Source organism: Pimephales promelas, chromosome 8 (genome assembly GCF_988280905.1).
Source record: "Pimephales promelas chromosome 8, fPimPro1.hap1.1, whole genome shotgun sequence".
Lineage (NCBI taxonomy): Eukaryota > Metazoa > Chordata > Actinopteri > Cypriniformes > Leuciscidae > Pimephales > Pimephales promelas.
Window position 1 is genome coordinate 23,948,076 of NC_142776.1, and position 18,152 is coordinate 23,966,227.

Consider the following 18,152-nt stretch of genomic DNA (forward strand, 5'->3'; position numbering starts at 1 on the left):
GTGTTTTTGAATCTCACAATCCTTATGAGGAACCACACAGGGAATCAAGAACATCCACAAGGTGAGCTTGAGTAAACACACACAAACACACACACACTCTCCAGATGTGTCGTGGGGTGTTGCCTTTCATCTATGTGCGTCATTTCTTCGAATTGGCCTCAGGGGAATACAGCGACACCTCATCAAAACATCTCCACCAACTGCCAAGGACTGATCAGTGGAATGAACAGGCTCCTCTACCTCTCCTTCATCACATTCAGCTTAAAGCTAAGTGGATACCATGGCTTATAAATACTCCAGATCATGTTCATCATGATATTATATATTTTGTGCGATCAGTCTCTTTCTCAGTCAATTCGGTTCATTATTCAGACTCCTGTTGTTTATTCTGATTCATCAACTTTGACTGATTCATTACAAAGAATCTCACTAGTCAAGTGATTTGTTCACGTTTTACGCGGTTAATATCTTTTATCTGTGCAGTTATCGAGGACAAATCAATAAAACATTGCGTTAACCAGTTTAATACCAATATTTTATGTATTTTGTGCCGCAATAGTCTCCTTCTCATCACAGGGAATTCACAAGTTCACAACTCCTGAATAGCTGTGCAGTAAACACTGATTTACAGTCTTCCTAAAGACCAGAGATGGAGGGATGAGGAAAAAAAGGATGAAGGTTGAATCGAGGGGGGTGGAAGAAACTGATCAGCTATTGGCAGTTACTGGGATGGAAATGAGACCCCTGAGGGAACATAGATGGAGGAAATAGAGAATGAGAGAGAAGAAATGGAGCTCTGGAGGGTGAGTGAGTGAATGAACGGATAATGTGAGTGTGACAGAAGAGGAGGGAAAATATAGAGCGCAGGATGTTGAGAGAACGTGAGATGAAGATGGGCTGATTAAAGGACAGAAAAGAGTGGCATAAAGGATGATAGAAGCAAAAAGGAAACAATGTGGGATCTTAAACATGTGCATGTGCACAGACACACACACACATAGTACATGGTGGTGAGAGGAAACCATGAATCTGTAATGCGTACTAGTGTGGCCTGGATATTTCTTTCACAGTGTCACACATACAGACACACACGGCATACGTCCTTGGCAGTAATAATAAGTGGTGCGGTATGTCTCGGAGGAACCCGGGCTTATCTGTGCCAGTTATAATGCAGGACAGTGTATGTAAAAGCCTAAATATAGAGAAGGAAAAGCATTCGTCATTTGGTAGAGTGTCAAACATTTGTGTGTGTGTCAGTTTGAACACTTTGATGAATGCACACCATTCCCAGAATCTCTTCCCAGACCCAGAGGAACAATTTACTGCTCTTCTATAGTTCAGCAGTTACGTTTCATTAGATATTGTATCTAAAGTTTCTTCAAAATAATATAGCCCAGAGCAGAAAACATTAAGTGTGAACATGAAGTCAAAAAAAATTAATCCTGTGGTCGTTTTTGGCAACAACCTACTAGAGTTTGTGAAAATTTTAATGAACTTACATTAAAGTGGCACCTAGAGTTGAAGGGGTGTAGTGGGTGGCTCCATTCCACCAAATTCAGTATCTCTGTTATATGGTTACGCATTAAGCTCATGAAAAGGTATATATTGACCAATGCGATAAATTTGAAAAAATCCCTTATATCGACCAATAACTGATAATGACTAATCATAAATGACTAATAAAATAATTTCAATAAAGCTACTGAGACCACTCATTTTGAACTGCTGTCTCTCCCTCGGCCCAAACTGGGGTGCGTTTCCCGTACAACGACGTAGTTCACTGTTTCACTACCATAGTTCGATGCATCGTTGGAAAAATCAACTAGCTAGTCACGACTGTTTCTCGAAACCCACTGTCGCAAAGAATCGTTGGTTTCGCACGTGGTGGAGTAATAACTACTTTTAATGAAACTGTTTGAGATCCAATTAACGCTAGATTTGTTTTATATAAATTACAGACATGTCATCTGAGGACTCAATATTTGGCTCGTTCTTACATAGTATTCACGTTCGCACATGCGCACTCTTCAAACACGTTACTTCAAATCTTTTGACAAACTAAAAGACGTAAATTCCATTTGTATGTATTCTAAATAAAAGGCACCGGTTGTACTGATTGGAATGTCAGCTTGCGTATTTTGCTCAAGATAAGGATTTATTACCTCCAAATGTCATGCAATATGGAAACGATGCCTCTAACCACAGGTCAAGAGCTATCATTCAAACCACCCAACTTTGCGATGCTGTTTGCGAATGTTCGTTGGAACGATGGTTTCGGGAAACACCGACTCGTTGAACTATGCTGATAATGACGGAACTTGCGACCATAGTTGGCTAACGATGCTTTCGGAAAACGCACCCCTGATTGTGTAACAAGTCTGTATCCTGGAGGGCACATGACACAAATCTAACACAATAATGATCTATGAAATTCCTCTGTTCAGCCTTGTATCTACAAACACATTCCTAGACTGGAGGGAGAGAGTGGTCAGGCAATCTGTATGTATGGGAGCAGTCACACCCACTGAGACGTTCAACCCCCAGCCATTACTGACCTCAGGCCAGATAAATCAATACAGCAACCACCTCCATTTAAACACACACAGACAATATATCCTAAAACCATAAAACACTCCAACAAAAGCAAATATTGTGCCTGAACGCCTACATGGCGTGTTCCCTCTGGGTCGGACATGGTCTATTTCCTGTTATAAATGGTTGACCTTTGAGAGCGATCGTGGAAAGAGGGAGCATTGGGCAGTATGAATGAAAGAATAATGTCAAGGCACTGGTAAAGTAAGAATTCAGCCTTATGCAACATGACATAACATCATTTTGCAAAAATACCAAGATGTGTTTTTTTTTTTGAAGAAGAAGAAGAAGAAGAAGAAGAAGAAGAAGAAGAAGAAGAAGAAGAAGAAGAAAATTGGAATGTCACTTGCCCATACAAAACTTGAGTTGGGCAGTGTTATTTTAGAATCATAGAATCATTTTAATTTTAGTAAAACATTTAGTTGTGTGTGTACATTTTGTTGTGTGTACACAACATTACACTAAATTAAAATGTATGTCTCGCCAACTCACTGAAATAAATTACGTTATTTTTATTGTCACTCATACATTACTGAACTATGTGTGTAGAACAGGATTAAGCACTAAGGTGAATTGACAACCAAATTTAGCTGCAGTGTGTATGTGGCCATAGATAAATAAGTTGAGGTTGAAATACTAAAATTACTACAACAATAACTGATATAAAAATAAATGAAAGCAGAAATATTTAAAATAACAAACAAATAAAACATAAAAACTAGAGCAATAAATTTGATTAAAATTTGTTTATATAATATGGGTGTATATATATTATTATATTTAGTATTGTATTCCTATTAGCCGAGATTCAAGGAATATAATTTTAATAACTAATCATGAAACATGATAGGGGAATCACTTTCAAATTATAAAAATACCCCAAATTAATGGAGCTTATTAATGGAGATTTACTGAAGCTTATATGTAAAACAAATTTGCAGCTGGACATGCTAAAACATTGAGCATCTGCGGCAACTGCACATCCAATGGTGCGGGGGCGTCTCAGAGGTGAGACCAATGAACTTAGCCCTATGTCATTACACAATCTTCAGTCTTCACGGACATTTGCGGGTTTCAGACACGTTACATGAATTCCACCAATCAGATGCATCACTGTGGGATTGTTCAGGATTGTGGGTAGTGAAGTATTATCCAATATATCGCGAATAAAAGGCATTTATCTTAAAACAAGGTTAGTGCCCCATGAACTTTCGGCATTTATATGAGCAAATACAATCACTTAGTACAGCCGTAGCTGGTTTTAAGTCTACCATGTGTGGTTATACGTTTTAATGGCTTATATCCCAACTGTCAATGGAGAAATTGTATTGAATTTTTACTTCCGGCACCGACTGTGGGTGGGACTGTGATGCTCTATTGGCGCGCGTGCTGTTTCGCATCATTTCCAGTTTGTTTTATCGCGTGATTTTTTTATGACAAAACGTGGTATGTAGACAAGATAGAATCGTTGGGTGACCGAGTTGTTGTTGTCAACTCGTTTAGTGCGTTACCCCCTGTTGCTGATCAATCACGTTGTGTCGTTTGCAAAGTTCAGCCAAGCGTTTTAAAATCATGTAGTGTAAACTAGGCTTAATGTGTCATAAAGTAATGTAAATTAACAAATGGGGGACAAAGATTAGAGTTTATAGAGACTAAACAACTAAATTGAAAATGAAAACGGAAAATATAAAAATAAAAGCTAATTCAACATATTGCTAAATATTATGATACTATAAATAAAACTAAAATAACAGTGGTCTAAACAGAAAAAAATATATATTTTGAAGTCGGACCATGTTTTCTGGTGCTGAACTGAACATTCATGCTGAACACTTGACTTAACCTTTTTGATACATATGAGGATTATCATCACAACCTGGAAAGTACATTAACGTAGAAACTGGCACTTACATAGTGATAAAATGGAAAAAAAATAAAAGCAGTGCAAAAATTAATGGACAGTGTATGACTGAGAGAGGGCAACTCTCTGAGAAACCAAAAGAAATTAACATTTGAACTCTCTCTTGTGAAGTTAGCATCACCATTTGAGATGTAAGTCTCACCTCAGAATAAATCTCTTTCCCCATTACATTCTCTCGCATGCAGAGATCACCAAATTCACCTAAAAATCTATATGGCTTAATGTGAATTTCTATCATAAAGTATTATAGACCATTTTGCAAGATGTAAACAACACTGGTCCAGAAACACTTCCTGTTTCAGTTTCTAACTGTTTTCTTTATTTCACATGTAAAAAAAAATTTGATTCAGTTTTATATGTTCTTTTGGTTGTATTTTATCCCAGCTTTTATGCAGTGTTAAAAAACTGAAACAGGAAGTGCTTCTGGACCAGTTTTGTTTACATCTTGCAAAATGGTCTATACATGTTTGGTATCATTTGAAATGTCCCAGTAGCCGCGTTTCCATTTCCGATCATATTGCGCAAATTGAAATTGCAAAAGGAAAATACATTCAATGGAAACGTCAATTTCTCAAAAACTCCCGTTTATCGCGAAAAAGTTTTTACGCTCACATGAGGAGGTTTTTCAGGCAATTCGAAAAAGGAATATTTCACAAAACTGCAATGGAAATGGGTTTTGCGCATTTTCAGTCACTTGACTTAGAAGATGTGGTGTGTTTTGGGTCCGTGTCCGCAAATAATAATAATAATTATCATCATTATTGTAACATTTATTAGGCTACCTATGTAGAAGACGCTTTTATCCATAAAGGAATAAAGCAATTCGTCACATTTCATTCATAATACAGGTTGGACAATAATAATACTAGGGCTAAGATTATCACAAATATACACAAGATTTTGACGCATCCGAGTGTGTGTGCGGACTGACTGTGGAGCACGCACTGGACGGCAGGGAGGCGCGGGCGTGAGCACTTCTATTTTCCTATCAACAGTGGAAACAACTTAAAATACTCTACAATTTCTGGTCATACAGAAAATAATAATACTTTATTTCGCAACTACTTTAATTTGCATAATCTCACAATAACAAAGAAAAGCTGGCAAGATTGTGATCATGAGACCCACGTTAAACAAGGCGTGAAGACCTCTGAGCGACATAGCTTCCTAATATGAACGGGCAAATAAGTAAATAGTTAAATAAAACAATCAAATGTATTGCTAAACTATATTTTAATTGACCAACCTATTATATAATTTGGGCAATTGGCAATATAACCTAAATTCCAGGTCATGTTAAAATGGAGTCAGATATAAAATGGTGTCCGATAAAAGCTTAAATAGAATTAAATTACTTTGGAACGCAGAAAGACAGTAACACACAGAGACCTTCACCCTTTCTATCGGATGCCGCCTTTGTACCAATCTAGATGGGCTTACAAAGCAAAACAATAAGGGGTGCATTTAAAAGCATTCAAACACCCAAACGGATGTATAAATTTTTCAAATGACCCACATGTGGTCATTAATAATGCAGTAGCATTAAAAAAACAGATCACTTAATCTGTATGGGATCAATTTAAATATTTTTAAACATAAAACATTCATGTTAACTTATTTTAAAAACACATTACTCTATGTGTCTTCGTTTACCATCTTATCATCAAGCAGGAGGTTGTTTTAAAAAGTGACGCGTGTGTGTGTGTTATGACAGCCTTCAAAATCTACTGAGGGTGTCAGGTCAGCAGATGAGTTGACCTTTAAACCAGTCCAAAGGAAAACACGGAGACAAACAAACAGAACATACAAAGAGAGAAAAACGAATGGAAGAGGAAAAACAAAAAATCTTTTCGATTAATCACGCCCACCTAAACATATCTGGATGCACTGTGTGTGTGTGTCCAGCTGTCAGTATGTGTCCCTTATATGTGCTAGGGTCAGAATATGCCCATCATGAGCGCGCTGAGTCATCTAATAACATAACTGCTGTCTTTCTCAAAAATAAAGGCAAAAGGGAAAGAGTTGACAGAAGGGAGGGGGAAGGCTGCGAGATGAATGAGAGACGAAGTGGTAGGTGAGATGCCAGAGAGAAAAAAATATGCATTTTCAAACACATAATGGAGCTGACATTTCCTGCCAACTAAACTCAAGAGTGTTGTCATTTCATATCAGATGAAAATGGTTTTGAGAAATAAACTTCAGCAGCATCTGTGGAGAGTCAAACATTACCTGGTCATCACTTCAAATAAGCCAGTAAAAGTCATGATTTACTCAACCTCATGTCAGAAGTATGCAGTATGACTTTCCTTCCTTATTCGTGCACAGCGTACATTAATACAATTTTAGTATTTAAATTTGCCATGAAGTCCAATAGATGATATTGGGTTTTTTATAGAATATTGCAGTATTTATTATAAATTATTCATCTGTGCAAATCATTGTTTTTTTTTTTAATCCACATTCACTCATAATCTTTAATCAAAATTACATTCATCTCTTCTTATCTCCGATTACATAATAGTAATACTAAAAATATATATCATGCATACATTCTTTTATACTTCAAGCATAAAAAAATGTATTCTTAGATGCCAATAAGCACTATTACCGAGTAGTTTGAATAATGACTTATTAATAAACGAACAATTCATTTGATTCGATAGTTTGCTGTTGTCTCACATCAGAAGTAACTGAAAACTATATGTTAGCGGATGCAAATTAAACTTCATGTTGATTAAACTTCATAAACAGTGGCCAGCTGGATCATTTAACTTTATCTGGTTAATAAGCTATTTTATTTAAATGAAATTAGCCAAAAACCAGTCTAAAAAATTAAATAAAAAATTGAAGTGATCCTCCACCTGAAAAAGGTTTGATAACCACTGAATAAACCCTGGAATAACTCTATTTTATATTTATATAGAAACCGCTGTTTTGAAGAACCTCAATTAGGAGAACATTGCAAGAGTCACTCTTTCTAATCACTGTGCAGTTTTGAAAGAAGCTTTTAGATCATTAAAACTTCTTAAATATTGATGAGACATTTTCTGTTGACATAAGGCACATTTTGCATCTTGTTTTCCGGCATCTCCTGCACACAGATGAGCTGAATCACTTGCGCAGTTTATTGAGTCATCTCATTTCTGTGCAGTAGAGGGGGGATGGGGAGGGGGTGGCAATATTCAGAGAGCTCCATTATTGATTCGTGAAGCAAAGCTTGAGTATTAAAAAGGCCTGAGAGCACTGTGATGCAATTTGAGGTCAAAGTCCTGAGAGCATCTTGAAGCATCTCCAACGCTCCAGCAGATGGTGTGGGTTTAATGCTGCTGCAAAGCTTTATGGGATTGAGAGGGTGTAGCGTAATTGATTTCTGTGTTGGCTGATGTTCACCCTAACTGCAGATCTAAAGTCAGTGTTGCCCTTTAGCTTTAATGGTTTTGATTAGGATGGAGCTTGAGGAAACCGTATCCTGCATCAGCACTTAAAGGCAGTTTTCCTGGGAGGTATTGATTTCTGGAGAAGGTTTGCATGACGAAATGCTCTCTCTTATTAACACACTGGCGAGAGAAAGCTAAGTAGGGTTTCCACTTAAGTCCTCATCACAAATCTGGCAACAGAAATTCAACCTATAAAGCCAGATCATTAGTACTTCTCTAATGACTAGTTCGGGAACAGAAAACTGGTTTGTATTTAGAACCGGGTCCATTAAAAAAAAAAAAATAGATCATAATAAAGAATGGTTCTCATACATTTATTCTCAACAGAATGAAATGATTTATGAACAAATTAATCATATGAGCCATTTTTGGTGAATTATTATGAGTTGGTTCTTTTTAGTTTCTAAAAACAAAGAGCCATCAGTTTAGTCTGATTACCAAGCAAATTACTCTTATGAGCCATTTCTTTAACTGAATCAGAAAAACCCAGCACAGTGTAGTTGGATTCCCAAATGAAGGACTCTTATCTGCTGGTTGGTTCCTTTAAGCAAATCAAAAGCATACAGCACAATCAGGGTGGTGTCATAATTCTGAATGAATTGCTCTTATGCGCCAGTTCTTTTTTAGCTGATCAAAAACATGCCGTGCAAACAGTTCAGTCTAATTACCGAACAAATGACGCTTTATGAGGCATTTCTTTAAGTAAATCAGGGAAATCTATAGCGCAATCACAGTAGCTAGATTACCAAACAAATGACTCTTGTGAGCCCGTTTGGTTACACTTTATTTTGACGGTCCCCTTTAAACATTCTGTTGACTAGAAGTAACGTTGCGCCTACATCTCAACAAATTCTCATTAGAATAGGGTGAGGGATAGGGTTAGTGGAATAAGTTACTTGCAAAGTTAACTTTAGTCAAAGCAAAAACGTTTCAAAGATTTTTAGTCAATCAAAAAAATACAGCACAATCAGTGTTATTTGATTATACCGAACAAATGATTCGTATGGTTCTTTTTAGTGAATCAAAATGTTCCAGCGCAATCAACGTAGTCTCATCCTCAAACAAATGAACATTATGAACCAATTTTTTTGAGTGAATCAAACAATTACAGCATGATCAATGAAGTCAGATTTTCTAACTAATAACATGTATGAGCTGGTGCTTTTCAATTAATCAAAAACACTGAAAAGCTGATATTTCAATTCTATTCTGACACGTTTTTATGTCATTTTCTGGTGACAGACAGTTTGCATCCTCCTCAATTTTGACTGAAATGAAGATCAGAGACAATACCAAACTTATTTTGTGTTTAGCAGAAGAAAGAAAGTCCTAGATGTAAATGAAATGCTAATTTTTGGGGGTGAACTATCCCTTTAAAAGACTGCAAATGGCAACAACAATTTCTCTGTTTGATTCAAAAAAAGAAACTATCTCCCTTACTTCTTCAAAGGCAAAATTATTTGTATTATAAACTAATTATTTTCCAGTCATGTCGGAGGAAGTGAAATGCCTGAATAAAAACACCCACTGCTACTTTCCCCACATCTCACCTGGCAGAAGACGGGTTTGTAGCTCTCTGAAAAAATGTGAGCCAGCTCCTCCGAGTCTTCAAAGTCTAGCGGAAGGCGATCCACGCATAGGCACTTGGAGTGGAGGTGTTCAGCAGAGGTCAGCTGGTTGACGTCAGCCCATTGCACCATGAGTGCGCGGTCACCCAGCGGTTTGCCTAAGAGTTCTGACCGTGCCCTGGAGGCCGAGTCCTTCTTCATGTACTCCACAAAGCCGTAGCCTTTGGAGTGGCCCGTAAGGTCACTGTACACCAGGAAACAGCGCTCGATGTTGCCATAGGAACGCACCAGCTCCTGAAACTGGCCGGCAGTGACCGTGTAGGGCAGGTTGGTGACGCACAGGAGGGAGTCCGTGGGCTGAAGCTGGACGGTGATGTCACGGCCTCGGATTGATGTCTGGTGCAGAGTTCGGATGGCGTCCTGTGCCTGGTCACCATTTAGAAGAGTTACGAAGGCTAGTGAGACACACAGACACATACACACACAGACACAAAAAGGACATAAAAAACATTAATGAAACACTCACAGTGCAATCAAATGGACATTGAGTCTTATTCATGAAACATTCGTAAATATACGAGTAAATATGAGAGTGATTTGTGCGTAAAGAGACCTCCCCGAAAACTCTTCTCCACATTCACAAATACTTTGTAAACGTCAGATGTGATAGGGAAATGTGTGTGTGTGTGTGTGTGTTTGTGTTAATGAATTCCAACCAGTCGTAAATGGGATGCGCGTGCACGTTCATTCTCAATTGCCATAAATCCCGCCCATTATATCCAACTGACATCTATATATAGGCATATAATAACATAAATGCGAATGAAAAAGAAAGATTTCTCGGATGCAGAAATTGAAGTTTTATTATCAGAAGTTCATTCAAAACGCCACATTTTATTTTCAAGCGTACAAAATGGCGTATAAGGTCCTAAAAAAAGGAAGCTTCGCAGCATATTACAGATGCAGTTAATGGAGTTTCATCTGTCAATCGAACAGTCCCAGAAGTGAGAAGAAAATGGTTCGACATTAAGCTTGACGGCAAGGAATTAGTTCACTTCGGAAAAATCGTATTCAAACTGGAGAAGGTTTCATCGATCACCAGATCTGCTATTACTGGCTCCCATAATAAAAGTAAAAAGAAAAAAACGTATGAAATTACTATATAATATTTTTTTCAAAATGCTGCTTATATGTACCCGATTAAGGTGAGTTAAAATGCAGGCTTATTAATGAGCAAAATGTTCGGATGTTAAGCGCACCATTTACGCATGGCTGGGAGCAGGTTTTATATTTCTTGCGTACCAACGAACATTTGGAAAATACGAACATTTTAGTGAATCCGAAAATTTACGCCAGAACCACTTTACACACGATTGATTTACACAAAAATTCGTTCTGCTCGTGTTTCATGAATGAGACCCATTGAGTGTAAAAAACAAGAGTAAAAGAGTATTATGACCTATGTGGGAGTGACACTAGAAAAATATAAAATTGTGGATCATGCTGAGTCTAACAAACACAAATGGAAAAACTCATCAAAATTAAAAAATAGCATACACAGGCCAGAGAAAAACATCATTATATAAAATCAAACATAAAATAATAATGCAGCATTGTGTTAGTAGATGCACTTCATTTTTTTGTTATACTGAAACGAGAGCAGACTGTGAACGAGGGCGCACACACAACAGAACCTAAAAAAGTCCAATTCTAGTGCAGACATCATCACATTATTAGATCACATTTTTTTCAATGGTAATACATGTAATTCACAATGCAGATTTATAGACTCTATGCATGACACTTTAAGTCGGCATGAAATGAAAATTCACCTTAATGCACTTTCTAAATGCATGTTATTGATCGTATTATGGATGATTCATCCGTGCATGTTTCATTTATTTATTCTCGTCATGTTAATGATGTATGCAGGACTTAAACCCTGTCCCTTCAAGCTCGAGTTCATCTGGCTCCATTTTTGAGTGCCACACTCACACTGACAGATAGAACATAGTCCCCATCCAACATTTTTTAATTTTTCGATAATCCGTTACACCTGGGCTTGTCAAAATCTGGAAGAAAAGATCTGCTGCTACTTCCATTTCATCCGGACTTTATATGAATAAAGCCTCTTATTCCAATAAAAAAATTTTCTCTCGGCAGACGCCTCTCAGTTTATTAACCTGATTAATTCCTGAAAACGTGAGAGTACGGTGAGCCTGTCATAAAATATTTCTTTAATTACCATTAAATTCAATTAAATCATGTAATTAAATTTGCAAGAAGTCTGTCCATTTAATTATCAAACATAAAATGATTTTACATAACCAGAAAAATTGTTAAAAACTGTTTATCACTCTTGCACAGGAATTTAATGGGTTTTTTTTTTTTTAGCAAATAATGTTGCTTCACATAAAATCTAGTTCTGAACATGCTATGCACATTACATGCAATTATACATGTGAATCCTGAACTTGAGCACAAAATCCAGTTCATGACATTTACAGTGTGCAGTTTATATATTAGACACAGCCATTATTTTCCAATAAATTGTTTAGCAAGAACTAATTGGATGCTTAATCAGCCCTTTAACTGCTGCTGAACTTGTATTGCCAATAAACAGTGGCAAACCTTTAAAACTACAGTTATATTTTATTATAAATAGTGAATAACTACTGTAAATAGTGGCCCTTGATCCATTGACGTTAATCTCATTTATACTTAATTTTTTATCCTTCTCCGCCCCCCTTATTCCTCCCTTCCTTTTGAGTAAATGAAGCATAGATAAGCATATTCTTATCCGACAAAGAAAAACTACAACGTGAACAAAGAAAAGCAAACACAATAATCTTAGAAATCACAGCCACTTTACTGGTGACAGCGCTAAGCAACCATTTTTTAAAACACAGGAGGAACCTGATTATAGCCTTCGTCTCAATCTGTGACAGTTATTAGTTTCTTTTTTCTTGGCTAAGTCGAGTAAGGGGGTTTGTGTGATGGGGGGCTTTATTGTAGCAGCATAAAGACTATAATTCTTCTGCCATGAGACATCTAAAATTACTCATTAATGTACAGTGCAGTCATTAGTAAGCGCTACATAGGGACTGACATGAAAATGACTAGCATGACGTGTCAATAGAAGATGACATTACTGTCTATTGCAGATCTTTTGTGGCTTCTTTAGGTCCGTTGTGGTCAGTATGAGTCCAGTTCGAAGAGTTTATCATTGGGTTCTGCAAACATCATGAGACAAAGGCACAACAATTACAGCAATTATAAAGTTAAAATCACAGCGTTGAGCCTCTTCATCCCATGAGCATTGTCTGTGCTCCGTTTCCCCATTCTTATTACACTCATTAGGCTTTTCGTTAGCTCTGAGATGATAATATGCTGGGGAGGAGTAACACTCACTCAGTTAGTGTAGTGTATGACATGAGCTCTACTCACACCGTGAGAGCTCATTGAGATTCATTAAGCCAGGGTGGGAAAGATCACAGCATTTAAAACAAGCATGGGCTTGTATCTGTCAGCACACAGGTTTAGATGATTGATGCAGTAGCTTCTGTCCAGGCTAATGACCATCATAAATAATCATTCCATCTAACATGGATAAATCTCAATTTGCAGATTTTTGCGACTTTGGCGATGCGAAAGGTTGTTTTTCAAAAGTTCCCCTGTGGCGAAAAGCAAGCTTTTAATGTTATGTCTATGTGGTGTTTTTAATATGCTTATAACAAACCATGTGAAAATTCATCAGTCAACACCATTACTGAGTATTTTCTCCTTAAAGGGATACTCCACTTTTTTTGGAAATAGGCTCATTTTACCACTCCCCCTGATTTAAACAGTTGAGTTTTACCATTTTCGAATCCATTCAGCCGATTTTCTGATATTTAGAAGAATATCTGTAACCAGACAGTTTCTGGTCTCATTGACTTCCATAGTAGGAAAAAAAATATATACTAAAAGAAACTGTCTGGTTACTGATATTCTTCTAAATATCAGAAAATCGGCTAAATGGATTTGAAAATGGCAAAACTCAACTGTTTAACTCTGGGGGAGTGGTAAAATGAGCCTATTTCCAAAAGAAAGTGGAGTATCCCTTTAAAACTGCAGTGAAACAAAGACAGGCTTGTGTCCGAAATCACGCCCTATACCTTAAATAGGGAACTATTTGAGGGGACAGCCATTTGTAGTGGCGTCCAAAACCATAGTGGATGTTTTCGAGTACACTCGTTCAATCCCATAATGCACCGTAATAACGAGTGTACAACTGTTGTGCAATGGCTAGAGAATACCCATAATACACTGTGAGAGTCGCATGCTGAATGAATTCCAGCGTTTTACCAGGAGATGGTGCCGCAGCGGAATCAATCATCCATCCATTTTCCAAACCGCACCGGTCCAGCGTAATATCATACAGGTATATATTCCTTTTTAATTGATTATTAAATTGTTTAATTGCAGTAGTTTCCATAGCAGAATTCAGGATAAATCTTTTCATGACTACTGGAGCTACTAGTTTGCTACGTTTCAATTAATTATTAAACAGGCATAAACTATCCAAGGCGGCAACCCTTCCCGCGCACTCAGAGTCCGAATTCACTCACTCCTTCAAGTGGACTATATATTAGTGGAGTAATGTAGGGAATAGTGGAGTAAATGAGGGTTTAGGGGCAATTTCGAACGCCTTAAAAATGCGGTATGAAATTAGCTGGTGTTTCTGATTCTGACGTCACAAACTACCTTGTAAGTTGTAAGTAATCATGTCAACGAGTGGATCTCTGAGCTGGTGCTAATTTGCATATTAATAGAACCTTGTATACTAAATTACCCAATCTAAGGCCCCGTCCACACTACTGCGTTTTCGTTTAAAAACGGAGACCTTTTGCTACGTTTGCACCTCCCGTCCACACTAAAACGGGAAAAACGAAGACCTAAAACGGAGAAGTTTAGAAACGCTGCAGCTGCGTTTTGAAACTCCAGGCGTTTTAGTGTGGACGAGACAAAACGGAGGAGTTTACAAACGATGACGCAGAGGCTCACGCTCGGCTCTATGATTGGGTGTCATCAGTCATGACGCCCTGATTCGCCAACCACTGTTTACACCGGCGCACGCATGCCCAGTGTTGGTGAATGGTCACGTGATCCGCGTTTTCAGTCGTTTTAATGTGGACGGAGATCAATTTTAATACGCAGACAAAACGCTGGTGTGGACGGAGATCGTATTCGTTTTAATTCTCCGTTTTTAAACGAAAACGCAGTAGTGTGGACGGGGCCTAAGGGTGTAGAGTTTGTACATTCAAGTTATTTTAAGGCATGAAAAGTTTTATTTTCAAGGAAAAAAGTATCATGTGTACACTGTGCAGATCACTTTTGTGATAAAAGATGAGTTTTAACAGATAAAATAATTGACTACAGCGGGACTTTTAAAAATATCATTTACTTCAAATGTTTGAACGGAATTGAGGAATATTGTTCACATTTAAGCCACCAAAGTTAAAGGAACAAATCGTGATGTTTAAGACCAAAACGAATTTTGGTGCATTTCTTATCCAAAAATGCTGTATATTCAAATCTTCAGTCTACAAATAACAAAATAAAGTGCAACCAAATATTGTCCATTGAGTAAGCCAAACTCCCTATGAGTGAAATCCCAGAAACGCCTTTGACGGGCATCTTCACTAATCTACCTACTAAACACTACAGTAACGTGAATGATGATTCAGCCACTGTGACACAGACACATGCAACCACTGTGGTTCTCGACAACTAGGTCTGTGGCAAAGGGCAGGCGACGCAGCTCAGCCCTGGTAATGTGCTCGTTATGGCTAGTTAGGATTTGTTCAGACTGGGTGTCATTACCAGATGGCTGCAATATCTTAGCAGACCAAGGCCATCAGCGCCAGGCCAAGTTTGGGTCCTTCAGGCTGTGCATTGACAGAGTGTCCTCCCCCCACTAGCTGCCTTCAGCGGCAGAGTGCAAACAAGCCTACCCCTGCTGCTTTACAGCATGTCAATTATCAAGCAGTCAGGCAGACGCACATGCACACTATCACAAACACGCAGACAGCACTGTAATCCAACTACTGCTTTATGGCATGACAGCTGGCAGGTCAGAGCTACACAAACACATGTGCATACCTGTAGTTCCCAAATGCAACTATATTACTTCTAAGGTCACATTAAATAACGTTATATTTAACAGTACAACACACACACACAGACACACACACACTTTGGCGTCTATCTGCTATATCTCTCAGCATGTCAATTACCACTGAAAACACCCAACAAAGCTGACAGCTGCCATACTGTAGATCTGAAGTATGTATTCTGATGAACATGCAGAACAACAAACAGACACACACATCATTTATCTATTGTTTAAAAACAGAATTTTTTTTTTAAAACAATAGAAGGGCCAAATAGATCACAACATTTGGCTCCCTTAATAGGCCATTGCGGATGCAACAGCGAGGCAAAATTCTGTCATTTAGGCCGTGTGTCCACCAAAGCGTTTTTCCACGTGCCTGGCGTATGTTTTCAATTGTTTTCAATGGGAGCACCGCGTTTTTTAAACGCCATGACCGTACCGAGGCGCTGAGCGTTTTTTTCAAGCTGAAGCGTCGGGCGTTTTTTACTGGTCGCTGGGAGTTGAAAAATGTTCAAATTTGTATAAAACGCAGCGCTCATCACTGTCACTTTTTACCCAGCCGTCCAATCACAGTGCAGGAGGGGCGGGACTAATACCACACCGATCAACTGTCACAACATTCAACTGCTGCGGATATTCTGTATCATAGCAACAACACGTCTCAACGGAAAAAACGCTGCGCTGCCAAAACGCTCTCAAGCGCCCAAAGCACGGCGTCTTCAGCAGAGCGTCTAGCGTTTTCAGCTGGATAAAAACGCTTTGATGGACACACGGCCTAAGTTCATTAAAAAAGTGCAAGTACTGACTATAACCAGTGATGAGATGCTGTCTGATGATGCCAGCATAACGTGAAAATGCATGGAATATACACTAGGGCTGTGCGATTAATTGATTTTTCGATTTCGGAGTCCAACGATTATGAAAACAAGAGGTAAAGAAATGATTGTGCTGCTGACGCAGTCCTTCCAGCGCAGATTCCTTTCCTTTACAGCGGTACACATTCTTTTCTCCCTAAAAGCCTAAACTTAACATCCAAATCAGCCAAATAAGGGAGTATTGTAAAATGCAGTCTACTGTTACTAAACTGTGGGACATGTTTGGTATAAAACAGAGTTATTAAAAGCTCATTAAGGCGCAAAAGAGACAGTTCCCCAGGCAGCTTTCTGTGAAGTCGAAGTCGAACACGGATAAACAAATGGGCTTCGGATACGCAACTAAATGTGTACATAAATATGAAAATGCCATTTTGGAGAGCATTCACATGAACACAGTGGGTTATGTCTTAAGGAAACGTACACAGTTGAGAGAGAAAGAGCGTTTGTAACAGTATATTGATCCGTAAATTAGCTTTTAACGTGAGAGCAGCCTAATAAACCTGCTGCAGTCTGTCATAATAATGATAATCATGATAATCAAACAACAAATGACAAAGTAAAACCATTTACTGGTCTTGACTGAATAACTTAAGTAGCTTTAATAAGGAGGATTCATCTATATTTAATGAGTACAGTAAGACTGCAGTGTTAATTTACATTTGTTTATTCAATTGTTTGTTTATGCTATTACTTACCTGAGAAACACTTTAAGTGCATCTTCCTGAAAAATGTAAAATTATTATTTTAATTTGTAATGAAAACAAGTCAAGTGCTATGATAAAAGAGTTTTGAGGTCAAAACAGTATTGGGCAAGGAACCATATGAAAATAAGTCAGTCAATCTAATTAACTAATCTAATCTGCCCCCTTAATCATAGTTTAGGAATCGAAGGAATACAAGTTGTTGGTGTTTAACTGCATATGGTGTTTTAGCTGGAAACTGCAGTGAATTGTCGATATAGGTCTGTTTTTGGAGTTTTGCAAGAATGTAGGTACTAGAGGCACATAGTTTCCAAAGAGCCTTCGTTGAAGGATCCGCCATCATTATCATGGAGTGTCCTTAAATAAAAATCTCCTCACACATACAACACAACAGACCCAAAACAGATCTGAAAAAAACCCTTGCATACAAGTCAAAACACAGAAGCATAAAGTAAATGACAGAGCTATTTTCATTTCCAACCACGCAGCAAAGATCCCAAATAATGGAGCGGTTAAAATCTAGCATTATCCAGCCTCAATATTCAAATGCGTTCTGCTCTTCAGCAGCCACGACTTTGGCCTTTGTCCTCCTGTATGTTCATGTTTTAGTGTGAGAATGTGTGTGCTCCTTCTCCAAAGCCGCCTACATTTGCCACTGCATCAATTAATGATGATCTCCTTCTGCTTTCCCAGCATCAGTCATCTGGCTGAAGTGGTTGTCAGGCTGAGCAGTAACTCCCACACACTCCTGTAAAAAGCCCCTCTAAAGCTTCAAGTGGACAACGAGACCCCCACGCCACTATTGGATCCATTTGCGGCCCCCTCTCTCGATCTTCATCATCTGTGAGATTGAGATGCATGCTGGGTGATTGTTCTGATGGAGTGCTCATGCTGTCTGAAT

At 38.2% G+C, this 18,152-nt stretch overlaps 1 protein-coding gene across 1 annotated transcript in view; it reads right to left on the reverse strand.

The window, feature by feature from the left end:
* raver2 (ribonucleoprotein, PTB-binding 2) overlaps positions 1 to 18,152 on the reverse strand; it is a 124,838-nt gene that overhangs the window by 77,227 nt on the left and 29,459 nt on the right. The window contains exon 3 of the mRNA XM_039691672.2: positions 9,501 to 9,973. Coding sequence (XP_039547606.2) covers positions 9,501 to 9,973 — 473 coding nt within the window. The remainder of the gene's footprint in view (positions 1 to 9,500; positions 9,974 to 18,152) is intronic.